Genomic DNA, 16,211 nt, shown 5'->3' with positions numbered 1-16,211 from the left:
GGTGAGGGAGACCAGACATGCCACCCTGGAACTCAGCAGCCTGGCCAAGAACTCAGACACGCATCGGTCACTCACTCAGTGATCACTGTTTTCAAACCATCTTGAAGGAGTATTAACAGATGTCGGGTTGAGAGAAGGGCTCCTTCGGAACTGACACTCAAGGAGAGACCAAAGTTTGAATCAGAGACTTCAGCAAAGTAGGGAGAGAAGAAAGGGAGTGAAAGTGCTCCAGACAAAGATTCTGCAACTTTCCAGAGTGCGTCTGTCTGGGGACTGGACGTCCAGTGAAGCTGGAGAGGGGAGGGGAGACCCTGGAGACTTGGCATGAGCCAGGTGGGACGGGACCTGGGGGATGAGCCAGGTGGGACGGGACCTGGGGGGGTGAGCCAGGTGGGACGGGACCTGGGGGTGAGCCAGGTGGGACGGAACCTGAGGGCAGGTTTCCTCTCTAGGAACGGGACCTGGGGGCAGGTTTCCTCTCTAGGAACATACTCTCTCATTGTGTCAGGGCTGACTTCCAATATCTCATCTGGGTCTCAGCAAAAGTGTTACCTCCTAAGAAACGCACATCCCAAACTGCCTAAATCATCATCCACTACCTAGTACCTCCTAGCTAGCTTACTGTTAGTTGTATCTTTTTTTTTTTTTAAGATTTATTTTTTCTGAGGGGGTCGGCATTTCAAGTTAAGCCTCTTCCCGCAATGTTCCTGAGAGAGGAGTTAGAGTGGGTAGTAGGCAGTTAGGGTATTCTGGGTCCCCGAGTAAAAGAGAATTTCCCCACCATGTCTTGGATTCACCAGAGCACGTCTCTTCCAAGGGACAGGGGTGCTATTAGCATATCAATTCCCCACCTGAAGTATCGGCCATCTCCTCTGGCCATTGTGGGAGGGCCTCAGGCCGATCTCTTTGTCATTGAAAGGAGAGCAGGAAGAAGTAATACACATCTACCTAAGGCCTGGAATGTCCTATGTCTGGCACCTCTGTGGCCTTTTGTCCCAAGCCAGGTACCATGGAAACCAGGAATTTTCTTTGTTCATGGAGAAACATCTTTGAGGGAAACCTTTAAAAGGTGCATTCCCTACCATTGATATGGGTTATTCTTCTCCTGCCACTATGGCAGAGGACTAGGTAGGGTTCAGCTTCTTGACCTCCTGCCACTATGGCAGAGCACTAGGGTTCTTATTTTCCTCCTGCCACTATGGCAGGGGGTGAGGGTCTTTTCTATCTCAAAGCCCCCTCCCGTCGCTAGGATGGGAGTCTTTTCTTCTCAGCCTTTCTAATAAATCTTGCTTTAAAACTAAACTGTGTCCACATGAAAATTCTTCTTTCCTGCAAGAGAAGAATTTGAGGTTACTGCCATACTCAGAGTCAAAAATCCTGCAACATTCCTATCCCATTTGTCTGCCTAGTTGAGCCCTGGCTGCTCCAGTTCTGATCCAGCTCCCTGCTGATGAGTCTGAGAAAGGCAGTGGAGGATGGCTCAATTGCTTGGGCTCCTGCACCCCATGTGGGAGACTTGTGTTGTGGCGGCACTCCAGACAGGGTAGCTGGATGGATTCTGTTCCCAGGCTGGCCGGCAGGCGGGTGCGGCAAGCGAGCGAGGCTCCCCTGACAGGGGCTCAGCCAGGCAGGTGGGCCACGAGCAAGCGGAGGTGGGGCCGAGGTTTCAGCTCTTTCGGTCTGGACCAGGCTGGGCCTGGAACAGTGTTACAGCTCGGCGGCACTAGCCAACAGCTGGCCGGTCCGCATGCAGCTCTGGGCCGCTCTAACGCCAGGGACGACCTGTGGCCGTCGTGGCCTTGAGCAACTGCAAGCCCTCTTCACTGTGGTCACGGTTGTGGTCTCCGCTGCTTCTTCCCTCCGCCGTCACCGCCGCTTCTGCTGCTACCGCCTCCGCCGCACCCCCTAGGCAGGCGCCAGGGTCGCCGAGATCACGGTCTCGGTCACCACCGCTGCCGCTGCTACCGCCGCCGCCGCTCTTCCCGAAGAATCACCAGGAGTCAGGAGTCGACAGGAGCGTTTATTCGAACATGCCCGGGTCCCCGAAGACGAAGACCCCGAACCTCTAAATCTTAGGGTTTGTATACAAAAATCAGCCAATCAGGGGGTTAGTTTTAGTATCCCTCATTTGTATGAGACCCTTACACCATTGGTTAGTTCAAGGGGTAGGTGGGGGTTCTTTATTGAGGTGACGGGACAGGTGTCACGTAGGCAGGTAGGTCCCCTGCAGGGCACCTGGGCAACTGTCCCCAAGTTGCCAGCCCTGAGCATCAAGCAGGGGAAAAAGGTTAGATTGACTGACTAAGTTCTTCCAAGAAGCTCTTCACTCCTAGTTTCAGCCTGGCCTAATTCCAGCTATTGCACTATTTGGGGAGTGAACCAACAGATGGAAGATGTATCGCTTTTCTCTCTCTCTGAGAGAGAAAGAGGAAGAGAAAAGAGACAGAGAGAGGAAGTCTTCCATCTGCTGGTTCTGTTACAGAATGCCAGCAAGATCACACCAGACATGGCTAAGGTTTATTAAGGAGTCTTTGTTAACCAAGCTTGGTGATAATAGAGCACAATAGCAAATCACAAGTCCATACGGCAATCCAGCCAATCATAATCCAACCAATCATAATCCCAAAAGGAACAAATGGTCATTACCCTTAAGTCCATCCGTTAAGCTGAAGACCTACATCCCAGCTTCCCCAGCAATATGTTATCCTAAGAGACATGCAATGAATAATCTGGACACACAAAGCTGCAGACACTCACCTTTTCCTGGCTTCTCCGCCCACATTCCATCACTGCTAGGCCTCACCTCTCCTGGAACTCCTGACAGCACACAAACCAGAAACAACATTATTGCATCCATTGTCCCATCTAAGCAAGACATAGAGACCATGCTCAGGGGATTACCTGTCCTAGGTCAGCCAAGAGTCGAGGTACCAAAGTAACAGAAGCACCTGGCCAGAAAGAGAGTGAGCCCCTGCTTCACAGGCATTTTAAAAGGGCTTGTTGGGATGGGCAGGAACAGGAACTGGGCTTGTAACTAAAAACACCTAGACTAATTGGACTTTCAATATCCTGGCTAATTTAGGATGTGGGGGGGTGGTTGAGGATGGAATTAGCATTCCATTGCTGTTAGGATCCACCTTCAGGACAGAGGGTAGGGGACACAGCCACATTTCATTTGCCCACTCTTAATGGGTGCTGGCTATCACTGGCTGCACCCCATAACAGTTCACTTCCCTGAAAGGCTGTAACAGTCAAGTGTGGGCCAAGGCAAAGCCAGGAACTCCAGCCTGGTCTCTCATATGGGTGGCAAGGACCCCAACGCTTGGGCCATCTTCCACTGCCTTTCCAGGTGCAGTTAGGAGGGAGCTGGATCTCAAGTGGAGCAGCCAGGCCATGAACTGGTGTTCTGCTAGGGAATGTGGGGAGTCTCAAAAAGCAGCTTAACGTGCCTTGCCACAATGCTGCACCTTTAAGTTTGCTTTATTCACAACACTTTCTGATTGTCAGGGTGCCATCTCCTCCTGCAGATCATGCATGTGTCAACATCAGGCATCTTGTTGATCCACTCTTTGTGTATCCAGTCATCAGAACAGGGCCTGACAAAGCCAGAGGCAACTGATCAAGGAAAAGAAACCTGGAGGAGGAGGTGAACTGATTTAGAAACCCATCAGGCAGGAGGCAGGGAGGCTAATCAGGATGTTCTTTGATTTGTGTGGGGGCAGAGTTCCACTTTTGCTGCACTAACTCATTACAGACCCAGGGGCTTAAGGACAGAGAACAATGTTGCTCAAAGATTTTAATTGTCTTTGGCCATTAAAGAGGGGAACACTTTGTTTCTTCAATAGAACAAAGTCTCAAGGGACTGGGTAGAGGAAGTCAGCTTCATAGAGTTAAAAAACAAAACAAAACACCAGAAACAAAGAATAAAGAGGGATGGTCCACCCACTTTCCTTTGAGGGCGGAGACAGGGAGACTGAACAGCAAAATGACCGATTCACTAGCAGGTTGCTTTTTGTAAAGAGAAAAGCAGAAGGATTTTTGGAATTCTCATCATGCCTGTTTGGGGAACTTGCCCTGTTTAGGAACCAAACTGGTTTGTTTGGGGCCCATGTTTGTAATGTCAGTCCTGTGGTGGCCTAGAAGATCAGATCACAATTCAGTTTGGTTTTAGCAACATGAAATCTCATCATAAAGGCTTCTGCTTGTTCTGGCTTGTCGGGGCCCATGGCAGGAGCCTCTGGCGTCTTCATATTAAACATATGCCTATTTATTTATTTATTTATATTGGAAAGGCAAATTTAGAGAGAAAGAGACACACAGAAAGAGATTTTCCATCTGCTGATTCACTCCCAAGGGGCCACAACTGCCAGAACTCAGTTGATCTGAAGCCAGGAGTCAGGAACTTCTTCTGGGTCACCCATTTGGAGTAGGATCTCAAGGATTTGGGTCTTCCTCAATTGCTTTCTCAGTATCAGGGAGTTAAGTCAGAAGAGAAGCAGCTGGGTTTAAGAACTAGCACCCTTATGGGGTGGTGACACTATAGGTAGAGGATTAGCCAATTGAGCCATTGATAAAAATCTATTATTAAAAAAAAAGAGGGGGAGGAAGTAGCAGGCTAAGCCTTTGGAAGTGGCAGGTGCCAGCATCCTTTTACAGGCACCGGTTGAGTTCCACCTGCTCCACTTCCCATTCAGCTCCCTGCTTATAGCTTGTGGATCCCTGAACCCACATGGAAGAGCTGGAAGAAGCTTCGGACCAGCCCAATTCCAGCTGTTGCAACCATCTGGGGAGTGAGCCAGCAGATGAAAGATCTCGCTTTTGTCTCTGTACAACTCTGCCTTTCCAATGAAAATAAACGAGTCTTTAACAATAAGCATACCCTTGTTGTCACTCCTTCTATTAAGAGGTGAAGAAACCAAAGCCAAGAGGAGCTCATATTGTGAGCCAGCTGGGTGGAGCTGACGTTCCCTCACAGTAGAGCCACACTCTTGGTCCCTCTGCCACAGTACTTTTTGCCCGTAGCTTCATGCCTCTCCTCAAGCCTGTTTACACAGTTGCTCCTCCAAGAATACCTTTTTATCTTCATTTATTATGTTATTAGAAACGCAGGTTTACAAAGAGAAGGAGACACAGAAAGATCTTCAATCCACTGGCTCATTCACTCATCAAAGGGGCACAACAGCTGGAGCTGAGCTGATACCAAGACAGGAGCTTCTTCCGGGTCTCCCACACGGGTGCAGGGTTCCAAGGCTTTGGGCCGTCCGCCACTGCTTTCCCACGCCACAAGCAGGGAGTTGGATGAGAAGTGGAGTAGCCGGGATTAGAACTAGGATCCATATGGGATGCTGGTGGACGATTAGTCAGTTGAGGCAGTTGTAACAGTGCCCACCTGTCAAAGCTCAGCGCAGAACCCTTCACCGACCACACCTGCCATTTTGCTGTTTTGTCTGGTGTCCCGCATGATTCCTGAGAATAAGCTTGATTCCTGCGAGGAATCGTACACTCTCCGAGCTGCAAGGCACCAGGAGTACACAGGGGCAGTGAAGCCCATAACTTATCTAAGATCACAGAGCACACTGGTAGCGGGAGGAGGAGCAGAGCGATTTCTCCGCCAGTGTTACTGCAGCTATCTGCAACAACCTGTGCTGTCTTCCAGAGATTGCGGGCACGGTCTCTCTCTCTCTCTTTCTCGTTGTCTCAGGGTAGCCGAAAAACACCTGCCTCGGAATTACGTGGATCTGGATTCTAGCAAAGACTGCATTCCTATGGGTCGGGGCAGCGTGACTGTCAAATACTGATGATGCTGCCGAACGGCTAGCCCGCCACATTCCAGGTGCAGTATGGGAAGTGTAGTTTCGGCTGGCCTCCCTGCGACCCGCCCCCTCCCAGGAATGCTTCTCGGACAGAGCCGAGTGGATCCGGAAAGAGCCGATGTTTCCGGGGCGGGCTCTTTCCTGTCCCGTGGCACGCCGGGAGAGGGCAGTTTCCGTTAGGTGCTGCAGACTCGGGCGCGCGAGCGGCCACCTTCGCACGTGAAACGGCACGCGGGGCGCGGGCATCGCTCCGCGGGGTGGCTGTCTGGGGCCCGTGGGGCGTGCGGAGGCCGCCGAGGCCCGTGAAGAGCCGGCGCGGAGCGCTGCGTCGGCGCCATGTCCCTCATCTGCTCCAGTGAGTGCGCGCTCGTGCGCAGGCCGGTGTGGCGGCCTCCGCGGGGCAGTCGCCGGGGCGCCTCGGGCCGGGCAGCCGGGAGAGCTTGCGGCCGGCGTGGTGGGGGAGAGGCCTCGTGCCGCAGGCTGGCCCGGCTGGCCAAGGGTGTCCCCGCGAGTGGGCTGCCTGCCGCGCGCCGTGACCGATACGGGACAGCACGCCTGTTGGAAAGCCCTCCGTGCACGGGCTGCCGTAATCCCATGGTGGCATTCCCTCCGGGAGAAGGAAAAGATCCGGGGTTTATTACACCTGATGCTCGGCAAGGGGCACAGTTAGTAACCCGCCAGGGCTGGGTGATGGAGCTGGGTGCTCCCAGCACTTCCGGGTGTTTTATTATGGCCGGCAGGTGTCCCTCCCCCCTCTGAGCACCTAGGTCACCCGGTCTCCCTTCCTCTCTCTGTTGGCACGCTTTCCTTCTCAGCATTCACCCGCATTAACTCAAAGAGAAGGGAAGGGAGCCGACCAGGGACTCCCGCCCACTGGAGCAATTACAGCTTGCGGTGATGGCTCCTTGGCTCTCAGTCCCGCCAGGCCCCCGTGTCTGGGTCAGCATGGTCTTCTGGTAGCCGAGGGGCCAGCAATGCAGTCGGTGAGACTCGCTGGCAGCCGACAGGCGCGGGCACAGAGCCGGGTGCGGCAGGAATCCCACTGCGCACCCGCGAGGGGTGCACAGGTTGCAGAAGAACCCGCACAAGCGTGTGATGAAGGAAGGGCAGTGACAGTGCAGGCTGTCACAGAGCCGCTTTCAGGACATGGAGTGTCTCGGCCTCTAGACTCACACCGGCCCCTGGCCTGAGCCGGTCTGATGGGGATTCCGGAGGACATGTTCTGGAGCTTTCCAGTGCTTTGGGAATGTGTTTGGGTAGATGAGCTGGTGCTGTTGCTGCCTCGTTTGGGAGGGATGAGGCCAGGAGCCCTTGCCTGTCAGCCTGCTCCTGAGGCCCTGCGTGCGTGGTTCGTGCACAGTGTTTCCCCCAGACCTCCTTCCCCCCGCCTGCCTCAGTGCACTGATGTCTGTGATGGGGGGGCGGGCTGGTTGTGTGAGGGGCTTAGAACTGCCTGGCCCGCAGTGAACACTTTGCGAACTGTGTAATCCCTTTGTGTTCTGATGCAGTTAGGGCTGTAGACGGGTGGGTGGCACAGACATGAGTGACTTGGCATGGCGTGGAGGGTGACTGAGCGCAGCTCTCCGCTGGGCTTACAGGCTGAGCTACAGCAGCTGTGTGGGAGTTATTTGGTGTCCGTCAGACTTGGGAGACTGATGGGGAAGCTGGGGTGTAGCTGGAGAAGTTTCAGGGGCTCACCCCAAACTGGCTTGGTGTCACGTGCGTCCTGGTAGTTGACTGTGAGGAGCAGGGATGCTCTCGGCCCAGGATTGCCTCTCCCCCAAAGCCCCCTGCCTGCCTGTCTCCGCAGTCTCCAACGAGGTGCCGGAGCACCCGTGCGTGTCCCCCGTGTCTAATCACGTCTATGAACGGCGGCTCATAGAGAAGTACATTGCTGAGAATGGTACAGATCCTATCAACAACCAGCCTCTCTCTGAGGAGCAGCTCATCGACATCAAAGGTGCCTGCTGCTCGGCCTCGCATGGGGCCTCCTGGCTCAGGATCGGAGGGGGCGGGGCGGCGGGGACCTGAGTGGCAGATTTGCACACCTGACTGACCTATCTTGGCAGTTGCTCACCCGATCCGGCCCAAGCCTCCCTCAGCCACCAGCATCCCGGCCATCCTGAAAGCCTTGCAGGACGAGTGGGTGAGTGTCTGGGAGAAAGCTAAAGTCTTTCCTGCTCGGAGAAGAGCGTGTCCCTGCGTGGTCCCGGGGGGGGGGGGGGGGGGGGGGGGGGCGCAGGAGGAGCCTGGCTGTGACATCACACTGCTCTGGATCCCCCTGCTCATGAGCAGAGTGACCGAGTAGTGCTCCTTCTGCATGGAGTCGTCCTTGCCTCTGGGGTCCAGCCTGGTGACATCAGGGCCAGTTTTCCTCTGCAGTGTGCAGGACCTAGCAGGCTCTCAGTAAATAGGAGCGAGTGGTCCTTGTCTCGGGAGTGTGGTCCATCCATAGACGCAACATTGCCCCTTTTAGAGGGGCCGCGATGTGATATCCATGCTTTGCCAGAAGGGTGAGAACCGGCTCCCACTGCTGTGTGTGCCCGTGTTTGGTGAGGGTGGGAGCTCAGGAGAGCTGCCAGCACATTCAGGGCCACTGCCATGTTGTTCGCGTTGCAGGTGTTGGTCTGGGGAGCAGGCTAGGAGACGGCATCCTTTCACAGAGGCCGTCTCTCTGGCCGCGCTGGGTCCCCCTCCTGGCCCTCACCGTGTGCTTCCCTCTCCCAGGATGCGGTCATGCTGCACAGCTTCACCCTGCGCCAGCAGCTGCAGACCACCCGCCAGGAGCTGTCCCACGCGCTGTACCAGCACGATGCCGCCTGCCGTGTCATTGCCCGCCTCACCAAGGAAGTCACTGCTGCCCGAGAAGGTACGGTCTCTGCCAGTTCCCCTGCTCACGGCAGCCCTGCTTTGTTACAGCCCTTTGCTAACGTGACCTTTTCCCTCAGCTCTGGCTACCCTGAAGCCGCAGGCTGGTCTCATCGTACCCCAGGCTGTGCCGAGCTCGCAGCCAAGTGTGGTGGTGAGTGTCCCTGCTGCTTGCCAGCCATCCCTGTGTGCAGTGGCTGCCTGCCCAGCTCTCCAGCTAGATGTTGCTGCCATTCTCTGCTCTTACACCGCCTTTTTCTTTCCAGGGTGCAGGCGAGCCCATGGATTTGGGTGAGCTGGTGGGCATGACCCCGGAGATTATCCAGAAGGTAAGATGTTGGCGGGAATGCTACTGGCTGTCACCTCTCACACCTTGAATCCAGTGTGGATGAAATTCCCTTTGTCTGGGACTCTGGAGTTGTACATGGCATAAATTCTGGAACTGCCAGGGCCTGTGTTTCAGTTTTGCTGTTGTTATTTTTTAAATGTATAAAATGTTTATTTGAAAGGCAGAAATACAGAGAGAAGAAAGGAAAGAAAGAAAATCCTTCGTCTGCTGTTTCTGTAAAGATTTTTTTAATCCGAAAGGACTAGTAAGACTAGGAGAGAAAGAGAAAGATCTGAGCTGATCTGTAGGCAAGAGCCAGGAATTTCTTCCAAGTCTCTCATGTGGGCACAGGGTCCCAAGGCTTTAGGCCGACCTCTACTGCTTTCCCAGGCCACAAGCCGGGAGCTGGATGGGAGTGGCGCAACCGGGACACAAACCAGTGCTCATGAGGCATCTTGGAACGGGCAAGGCGAGGTTTAGCTATAGGGCCGTCATGCCTGGCTCTCATCTGCTGTTTTACTCCCCAGATTGCCGCTATAATCGGGCCTGGGCCAGGCCACAGCTGGGAACCATGTCTTGCCAGTCTCCCATGTAGGTGCAGGGGCCCAGGCATCTGCCATATCCCACTCTTTTCCAGGCACATGAACAGGGAGCTGGATCAGGGAGTAAAGCAGCCAGGACTCGAATTTACCCATGGGAGTGTCAGCATCACAGGCGGAGGCTTGAAACGCTATGCCACAATGCCCCCTTGCCTTTATATTTATTTATTTATTTTCTTAAATTGTAAAGTCAGATACACAGAGAGGAGGAGACACAGAGAGCAAGATCTTTCGTCTGCTGATTCACTCCCTAAGAGGTCACAACCGCTGGCTCTGCGCTGACCCTAAGCCAGGAGCCAGGAGCTCTTCTGGGTCTCCCACATGGATGCAGAGTCCCAAGGCTTGGGGCATCCTCTGTTACTTTCCCAGGCCACAGACAGGGAGCTGGATGGGAGTGGGGCTACCAGCATTAGAACTGGCGCCCATATGGGATCCTGGGGCCTTCAAGGCGAGGGCTTTATCCACTAGGATACCACGTCACGCCCTCCTTTAAAATGAGAGTCAAAGCACCTTCCCAGACCTAACGGGGATTTAAGGAATGTGTTTATTGAAATGTACAACTTTGAGCTCTTGTTATAAATTCATTGTTTTGTTTTTTCCTGTGAGCGAGACAGGATAGGAGTTACATTTGTTTGACAGATGAAGAATCGGAGAGTTGGGTTCAAAAGATCTGGCTCCTGTGAAGCAGAGTGAGGCTCGTGGCGCGTGTCCAGGGCCCTGTTTACTTAGGGAATTCTCCTTTGTGAGGCTTGCTGGTGTATTCCTGAGTGGCTCAGCTTACCACCGTGCCTCTGAGCAGCCGGAGCTTGAACCGGCACCCTAATGAGGTGCAGGAGCAGGAGTCTCCTGGGGCACCAGTTCCCCGTGATGCTTGTGAAAGCTCCCACAGGCATGCCAGCATCCTGGCAAGCTGATTTGCCTCACACTGAGTTCTCCTTTCTCCCCCAGCTTCAAGACAAGGCCACTGTGCTGACCACGGAGCGTAAGAAGGTGAGTCCTGTCCTAGAGCCAGCAGGGGTTGTTTCCTGGGGTGAGGCTTCTGACACCTCAGGCGCACTGGGTGACTGAATCTTGGCTTATGTTCATTTGCTCAGAGAGGGAAGACTGTGCCTGAGGAGCTGGTGAAGCCAGAAGAGCTCAGCAAATACCGGCAGGTGGCATCCCATGTGGTAAGTGGCTGGGGCCCCCTTCCTTCCAGGGCAGTCCCGTGGGGGTGCCCCGGGCCTGGGCTGTGCAGTTGGCAGACCTGCTCTCCCTGCCCACCTCTGGGTTTCCCGGTAGCGACAGTGAGGCAGAAAGCAAGCAGTCACTTGTGGGCAGTGAGGGGAGGGCAGCTGGATTTGGTGTGGCTCTCTCTGCACAGGGCTTGCACAGTGCTAGCATTCCTGGGATCCTCGCCTTGGATCTCTGCCCCTCAGACACCAACAAGATCCTCACTGGTAAGAGTCGGAGCCTGCGCAGTGGGGCTCGGCTTGGGGAGCAGAGGGAAGGTGCGTGGGGAACCCTGGGGACCTGACACTGTACCTTTTTTTTTTTCCTTTTGGATCTTGTTTGGGTTTTCCTCAGGTGGAGCGGATAAAAATGTCGTCGTCTTTGACAAGAGCTCTGAGCAAATCCTGGCCACCCTCAAAGGCCACACCAAGAAGGTCACCAGTGTGGTATTCCACCCTTCCCAGGTATGGAGGTTCCTCCTGGTCACCCGTGACCCTCTCTCTGCCCTATTTCAGTGGTTTGGGGTCCTGGAACAAATCTTTCCCCATCACCTTGTAAGGTGGGGCTGAGAACGCCGACTGGAGAGGGATGTCCTGGGCACTGCCCTTCACTTGGGTCCTCCTAGAGCTATGTTGTGGAACCTAGAGGAAGAAAGGAAGGGTAGTTGGAGAGTCAGCCTTTTCCTTGGACCTCAGGAGTAATACTGGATTTTCCATGGCATGCATGTAGATTTTCAGAGCACTCCAAAGCACTGTTTTTCTCTTTCCTTGGTGTTAGGAGGAAGGGCAGTTGTCTTCAGCTGCCGGCTTTTAAGGCCTGGGTAAGGCTGCTGTGTGAGTGCTTTCCCATCCTGGGTCTTTGGGAGACTCACTTGCCCCTGAAGCCCCTCAGGGAGAGACCTCCGGGCGTGAGTTACACCTCAGCAGTGTTGGGTCTGCTTCATGCAGTTCAGTGGCAAGCAGCTAGCTGCCGCTGGCTCCTTCAATTCAAGGTAGATTTTGAAAAGTCTAGTCCCTCATTTACGCCAGTCACTGACAGGGTGGGCCAGGCTGGAGCCAGTAGCTTCATCCAATCTCCCATGTGGGTGTAGGGTCCCAAGCCCTTAGGCCACTGCTTGCTCAGGTGCGTTAGGAAGCTAGATTGGGAGGTGCAGCAGGCAGAAATCAAACCAGCATCCATATCGGATGGTGGAATGGTGGATGGTGGTTTGTGCGTTGCAAGCAGAAGCTTAACCTACCACACCCCAACACCGGCCCCTCCTTTGGCCATTTTAACAGTGTTTGTGGTTGGTTCTCTCAGGTATCATTGGGTGGGTAAATGGTTCCAGGCTAGACGGGATTGACAAGCAGGTATCCATGGTCGCTCTGTCTCCTTTTGTGAGATTGTCATCTCGCCTTTGTCCTCGTTGCTGATCTTTGGTCTCTTTGCTTTTCCTTTTAGGATCTGGTGTTTTCCGCCTCTCCAGATGCCACTATCAGGATTTGGTCAGTTCCGAATGCCTCTTGCGTCCAGGTTGTACGGGCGCATGAGAGCGCTGTGACAGGCCTCAGCCTCCATGCCACCGGGGACTACCTCTTGAGCTCTTCAGACGACCAGGTGTGAGCCCGGCCATGGGGAAGGAGGAGGAGGATGGCCGCTCTGCCTGGGAGCTGGTCTTGCTGGGGCCCCACTTTCTCACTGGGCCTGTTGTCCTGTTTCAGTACTGGGCCTTCTCTGACATCCAGACGGGCCGTGTGCTCACCAAGGTCACGGACGAGACCTCCGGCTGCTGTAAGTTGCCTCGGGGCCGCCGAGCCTGTGTTCGCTCTTTATCATTTCTTCTTACGTTGTATGGAGGCTTGTGCTCCTTAGTCCATTTGAAAAATTTCAGCACCATTACCACTTGGGGTCTGGCTCTGCCGGGCCCAGAGATGAAGATGAGGCGTGGGGCAGTTCCCCCTAGTGCTGTGCGCCAGCCTGAGCTGCCTCTCCCTCCTCCCCAGCTCTCACCTGCGCTCAGTTCCACCCTGATGGCCTCATTTTCGGAACAGGAACCATGGACTCTCAGATCAAGATCTGGGACTTGAAGGTAGGCCACACGCGGGCTCTGGCTGAGGCCCAGGGCTGGGGAGCATCCCTGTGGCTCAAAGGCTGCTTCACTTGCTGACCCCGAGTTCTGGGGCGTCCAGGGCCGGCGAGAGGCTGGCTACATGTGTGTGCTCTGCTGGCTGGCCTTCCCTGGAGGACAGAGGAGGCTTGTCGGGTGGAAGCTGGGCGAGCCCTCTTTTCTTCCTGTCGGGTCCACTGTGTGATGCGTTTTGCTGCCACCTCCCACTTGCAGGAGCGCACCAATGTGGCCAATTTCCCTGGTCACTCAGGCCCCATCACCAGCATTGCCTTCTCCGAGAACGGCTACTACCTGGCCACGGCAGCTGATGACTCTTCGGTCAAACTCTGGGATCTGCGCAAGCTGAAGAACTTCAAGACGCTGCAGCTCGACAACAACTTTGAGGTGCGTCCCTCCCTCAGCTCTCGGCTGCTGCTCCTCCCCACTTGAAACACTCCCCTCTGGCCCCGCAGTTTGTGCCCTGTGTGACCACTGTCCTTCCGGCTCTGGCAGGTGAAGTCCCTTATCTTTGACCAGAGTGGTACCTACCTGGCCCTGGGGGGCACAGACGTCCAGATCTACATCTGCAAACAGTGGACGGAGATTCTTCACTTCACAGGTAGCGGCTGGCCCTGCTCCTGGGGTCTTGAGGCTTTCGGGCCGAGGGGAATGGGGAAGCCCTGGCTTAGGAACCTCCAGGGCTGGCCGGGGATTTGTTGAGTCAGCTGTCAGTCACTGGCTGAGGTTAGAGTACATGTGGCTGAGGAAATGGACTCAGGACTTGGACTGTGTGGTTGTAAATGCTGGTGAATACCAGCCTCACCGCTGTCTAGGCTGGACCATCCAGACCAGCAGGTGGAGCCCAAGTGCATCTGCCCAGAAACTTGAGATGAGGAGGCTGACATCCCTGTCTTTGCTCCTCCTGCCCTGAGTGATGGTGTGCCTGCTGTGTGCCAGTGTGGTGGGAAGCCGGGCGCAGTGTTGTACATTGAGGAGGAGAAACCTCACAGCTGCCTCTCCTTTCTCTCTTCAGAGCACAGCGGCCTGACCACGGGGGTGGCCTTCGGACACCACGCCAAGTTCATTGCTTCTACAGGCATGGACAGGAGCCTCAAGTTCTACAGCCTGTAGGCCATGTCCTTTCTGACGGAAGTGGCCTCATCTCATAGTGGGGTAGAGTGAGGGTGGGGGTGGGGGTAGCTGCTTTGGGAGGGGGCATCCCTGGGGTGGGACTTTCACATCATTTCACTCTGGTCGGGGTGGTGGCCTGAGAGCCATCGCGGCAGGGACCACCCCCATCCGTGCATCCTCCAAGCTCTACTGGACCGGCCCTGGGAGCAGGAACTATCCCCTTGCGAAGGCTCGGGGTCGGAGCCCAAGGCCTCTGAGGGGTGGCTGTTCCACTCATGCACTGTTCCAGTCCTGTGAGCAGGAGAGGCTGACCCAGGGGAACTGTGGAGGGGGTGGGCGTGAGGGCCCGTGAAGGTTTTTGTAAGCAGTGATCTAGTTTCATTAAAAAAAGACAATAAGCCTGATGACCTTCCTGTGTGTGTGAGGGCTGGGAGCCGCAGGCTCCGGGCACGTTGACGCAGGAGTTGGCACTGCTCATACTTTTAAACTGCATTGCAGACATAAAACACAAACCTATCATCCATTTATCAAAAGACCAGCCCTGGACGTGTGATCCAGGACTTGGGCCAGCTGTGTTGCTGCCTGTCTCGTGGACTTGGCTTCCCCTCGCCTGGCCCGAGAGGGAAGGCGTGGGGGGTGGGGCGGGAGGAGCAAGGAGGATGAGCTGCTTCCGTTGCTGGTGTAGGCCTGTCCGTGGGCTTCTTCCGCTGTAGGTGCTAGGAAACCGTCCCCCGCTGACTGGACTAAAATGACGTCATTTCCTGGCTGCCAAGGACAGTGGACAGATAACAAATGGGGAGGTTCTGAGGCTGGGGTGGACAGTGCAGAGAGGAACTGGGAGTCCCAGGTAGCTGAAGTTCTGCCCAGGGTGGGAGTGACTCCTGGGTGCTGACCAAGGAGCTGTAAGTACACCTGGAAAGGACTGTCCCTGGGGGATGTGGAGCTGGTGTGGGCTAAGAGTATGACGAAGTGGGAGTCGGGGATTCTAGATTAGAGACAGTAAGACAGTTTTGGGAGAGGGACCTGGAAGGGGCCGTGGGGTGAGGCATAGTGAGGCGTACTGTGGGGTGGTGCTGGGCTTTGCTGGTCAGTGCTCCATGGTCAGGGGCTCGGGCCGGGCTTCCTTTGGGTCAGGATGTTGAACAGCCAAAGTGCTGGAAAACCTTGAAGGAAAGAAACTTTATGGAGCCAGCATGATGGTTTAACACGGTAATTTGCCAGTGCTGGCATTCCATGTGGGTGCTGGTTCTAGTCCTGGCTGTTCTTCCTCCAATCCAGCTCCTGCTTATAGCCTTGGAGAACAGTAGAGGGTAACCCCAAGTCCTCGGGGCCCTGTACACACGTGGGAGGCCTGGAAGAAGCTCCTGGCGTCAGATCAGTTCAGCTGCAGTCATTGCGGCCATGGGGAGTGAACCAGCACGTGAAAGAGCTGTGTCTCTCTAATTTGCCTTTTCAATAATTACTTTAAAAAAAAAAAAAGCTAAAGAAGCCATTTAACTTTGTAGCCCAGTTTTCTGCACTGTGTAAGCAGGGAGGGCTTTCCCTGCGTGTGCACGTGAGCTGGGATGCACCCTTCCGAGTCATGGTTTTAGCCATTTGTGAACAGCTTCACCGAATGGCGTGTGTGTGTAACTTCTGGGGTCCCCTGGGTAACGCCCCAAATGGGCTTATGAGGGGATGGCCAGATTTCCAGCCAGCCTGCCTTGGACCAGTTTGGATGTAGGAGCTTTTTTTCTCTTTAAGATTTTTTTTTTATTTGAAAGAGTGATGGAAATCGTCCACTGGTTTGCGCTCAGCGGGGCTGCACTAGCCGTGGCTGGGCCATGCTGAAGGCATGAGCCGGGAACCCACTAGGGCCCCCACGAGGGTGGAGGGCTCTGCTTTTCCCCCACTCACTGGGAGCAGGCCGGATCACAAGTGGGGTGATTGGGGCAGGAGCTGGCACTCAGAACTGGAGGCAGTGTTGGCGGCACTGGCTTCAGACGTTTTGCCACAACACCAATTCTTGCCCCTCCCCCACCTTTTTTATGGCTATACCAGTTTAATATATAGTCTTGCCAGTTTTTTTAAAAGATTTAAATATTTTTATTGGAAAGATATACAGAGAGAAGGAGAGACAGAGTAGAGGAGGAAGATCTACCACTGCCTGATTCACGCCCCAAGAGTCTGCAGCA

The 16,211-nt window shown here is 54.7% G+C and overlaps 1 protein-coding gene across 2 annotated transcripts; it reads left to right on the top strand.

The window, feature by feature from the left end:
* Positions 1-6,012: 6,012 nt before the first annotated feature.
* PRPF19 (pre-mRNA processing factor 19) lies at positions 6,013-14,435 on the top strand. Of its 2 annotated transcripts, none has more exons than XM_041004170.1 (16): positions 6,013-6,168; positions 7,624-7,773; positions 7,883-7,963; positions 8,479-8,682; positions 8,762-8,835; positions 8,948-9,010; positions 10,557-10,598; positions 10,703-10,777; positions 10,972-11,047; positions 11,175-11,284; positions 12,261-12,416; positions 12,521-12,590; positions 12,803-12,888; positions 13,141-13,311; positions 13,420-13,525; positions 13,940-14,435. In XM_041004170.1, the coding sequence occupies exons 1-16, from the start codon at positions 6,150-6,152 to the stop codon at positions 14,035-14,037; spliced, it is 1,581 nt and encodes a 526-aa protein (XP_040860104.1). In that variant the 5' UTR covers positions 6,013-6,149; the 3' UTR covers positions 14,038-14,435. The 2 variants fall into 2 exon arrangements, with proteins under 2 accessions (XP_040860104.1, XP_040860105.1); XM_041004171.1 differs by having other exon boundaries at positions 6,014-6,168; positions 7,883-7,959; positions 8,541-8,682.
* The last annotated feature ends 1,776 nt before the right edge of the window (positions 14,436-16,211 follow it).

Source organism: Ochotona curzoniae, unplaced genomic scaffold, assembly GCF_017591425.1.
Source record: "Ochotona curzoniae isolate NIBS_2020 unplaced genomic scaffold, NIBS_Ocur_1.0 scaffold_3171, whole genome shotgun sequence".
Lineage (NCBI taxonomy): Eukaryota > Metazoa > Chordata > Mammalia > Lagomorpha > Ochotonidae > Ochotona > Ochotona curzoniae.
Note: the sequence above shows the minus strand (reverse complement) of the source record. Positions and strands in the feature narration are given on the sequence as shown.

Coding starts and splice junctions, on each gene's coding strand:
- PRPF19 (XM_041004170.1), top strand. Junction 7,964..8,478: donor CTTGCAGGACGAGTGGGTGA/GTGTCTGGGAGA, acceptor CCTTTCACAGAG/GCCGTCTCTCTGGCCGCGCT. Junction 9,011..10,556: donor CCCCGGAGATTATCCAGAAG/GTAAGATGTTGG, acceptor TTTCTCCCCCAG/CTTCAAGACAAGGCCACTGT.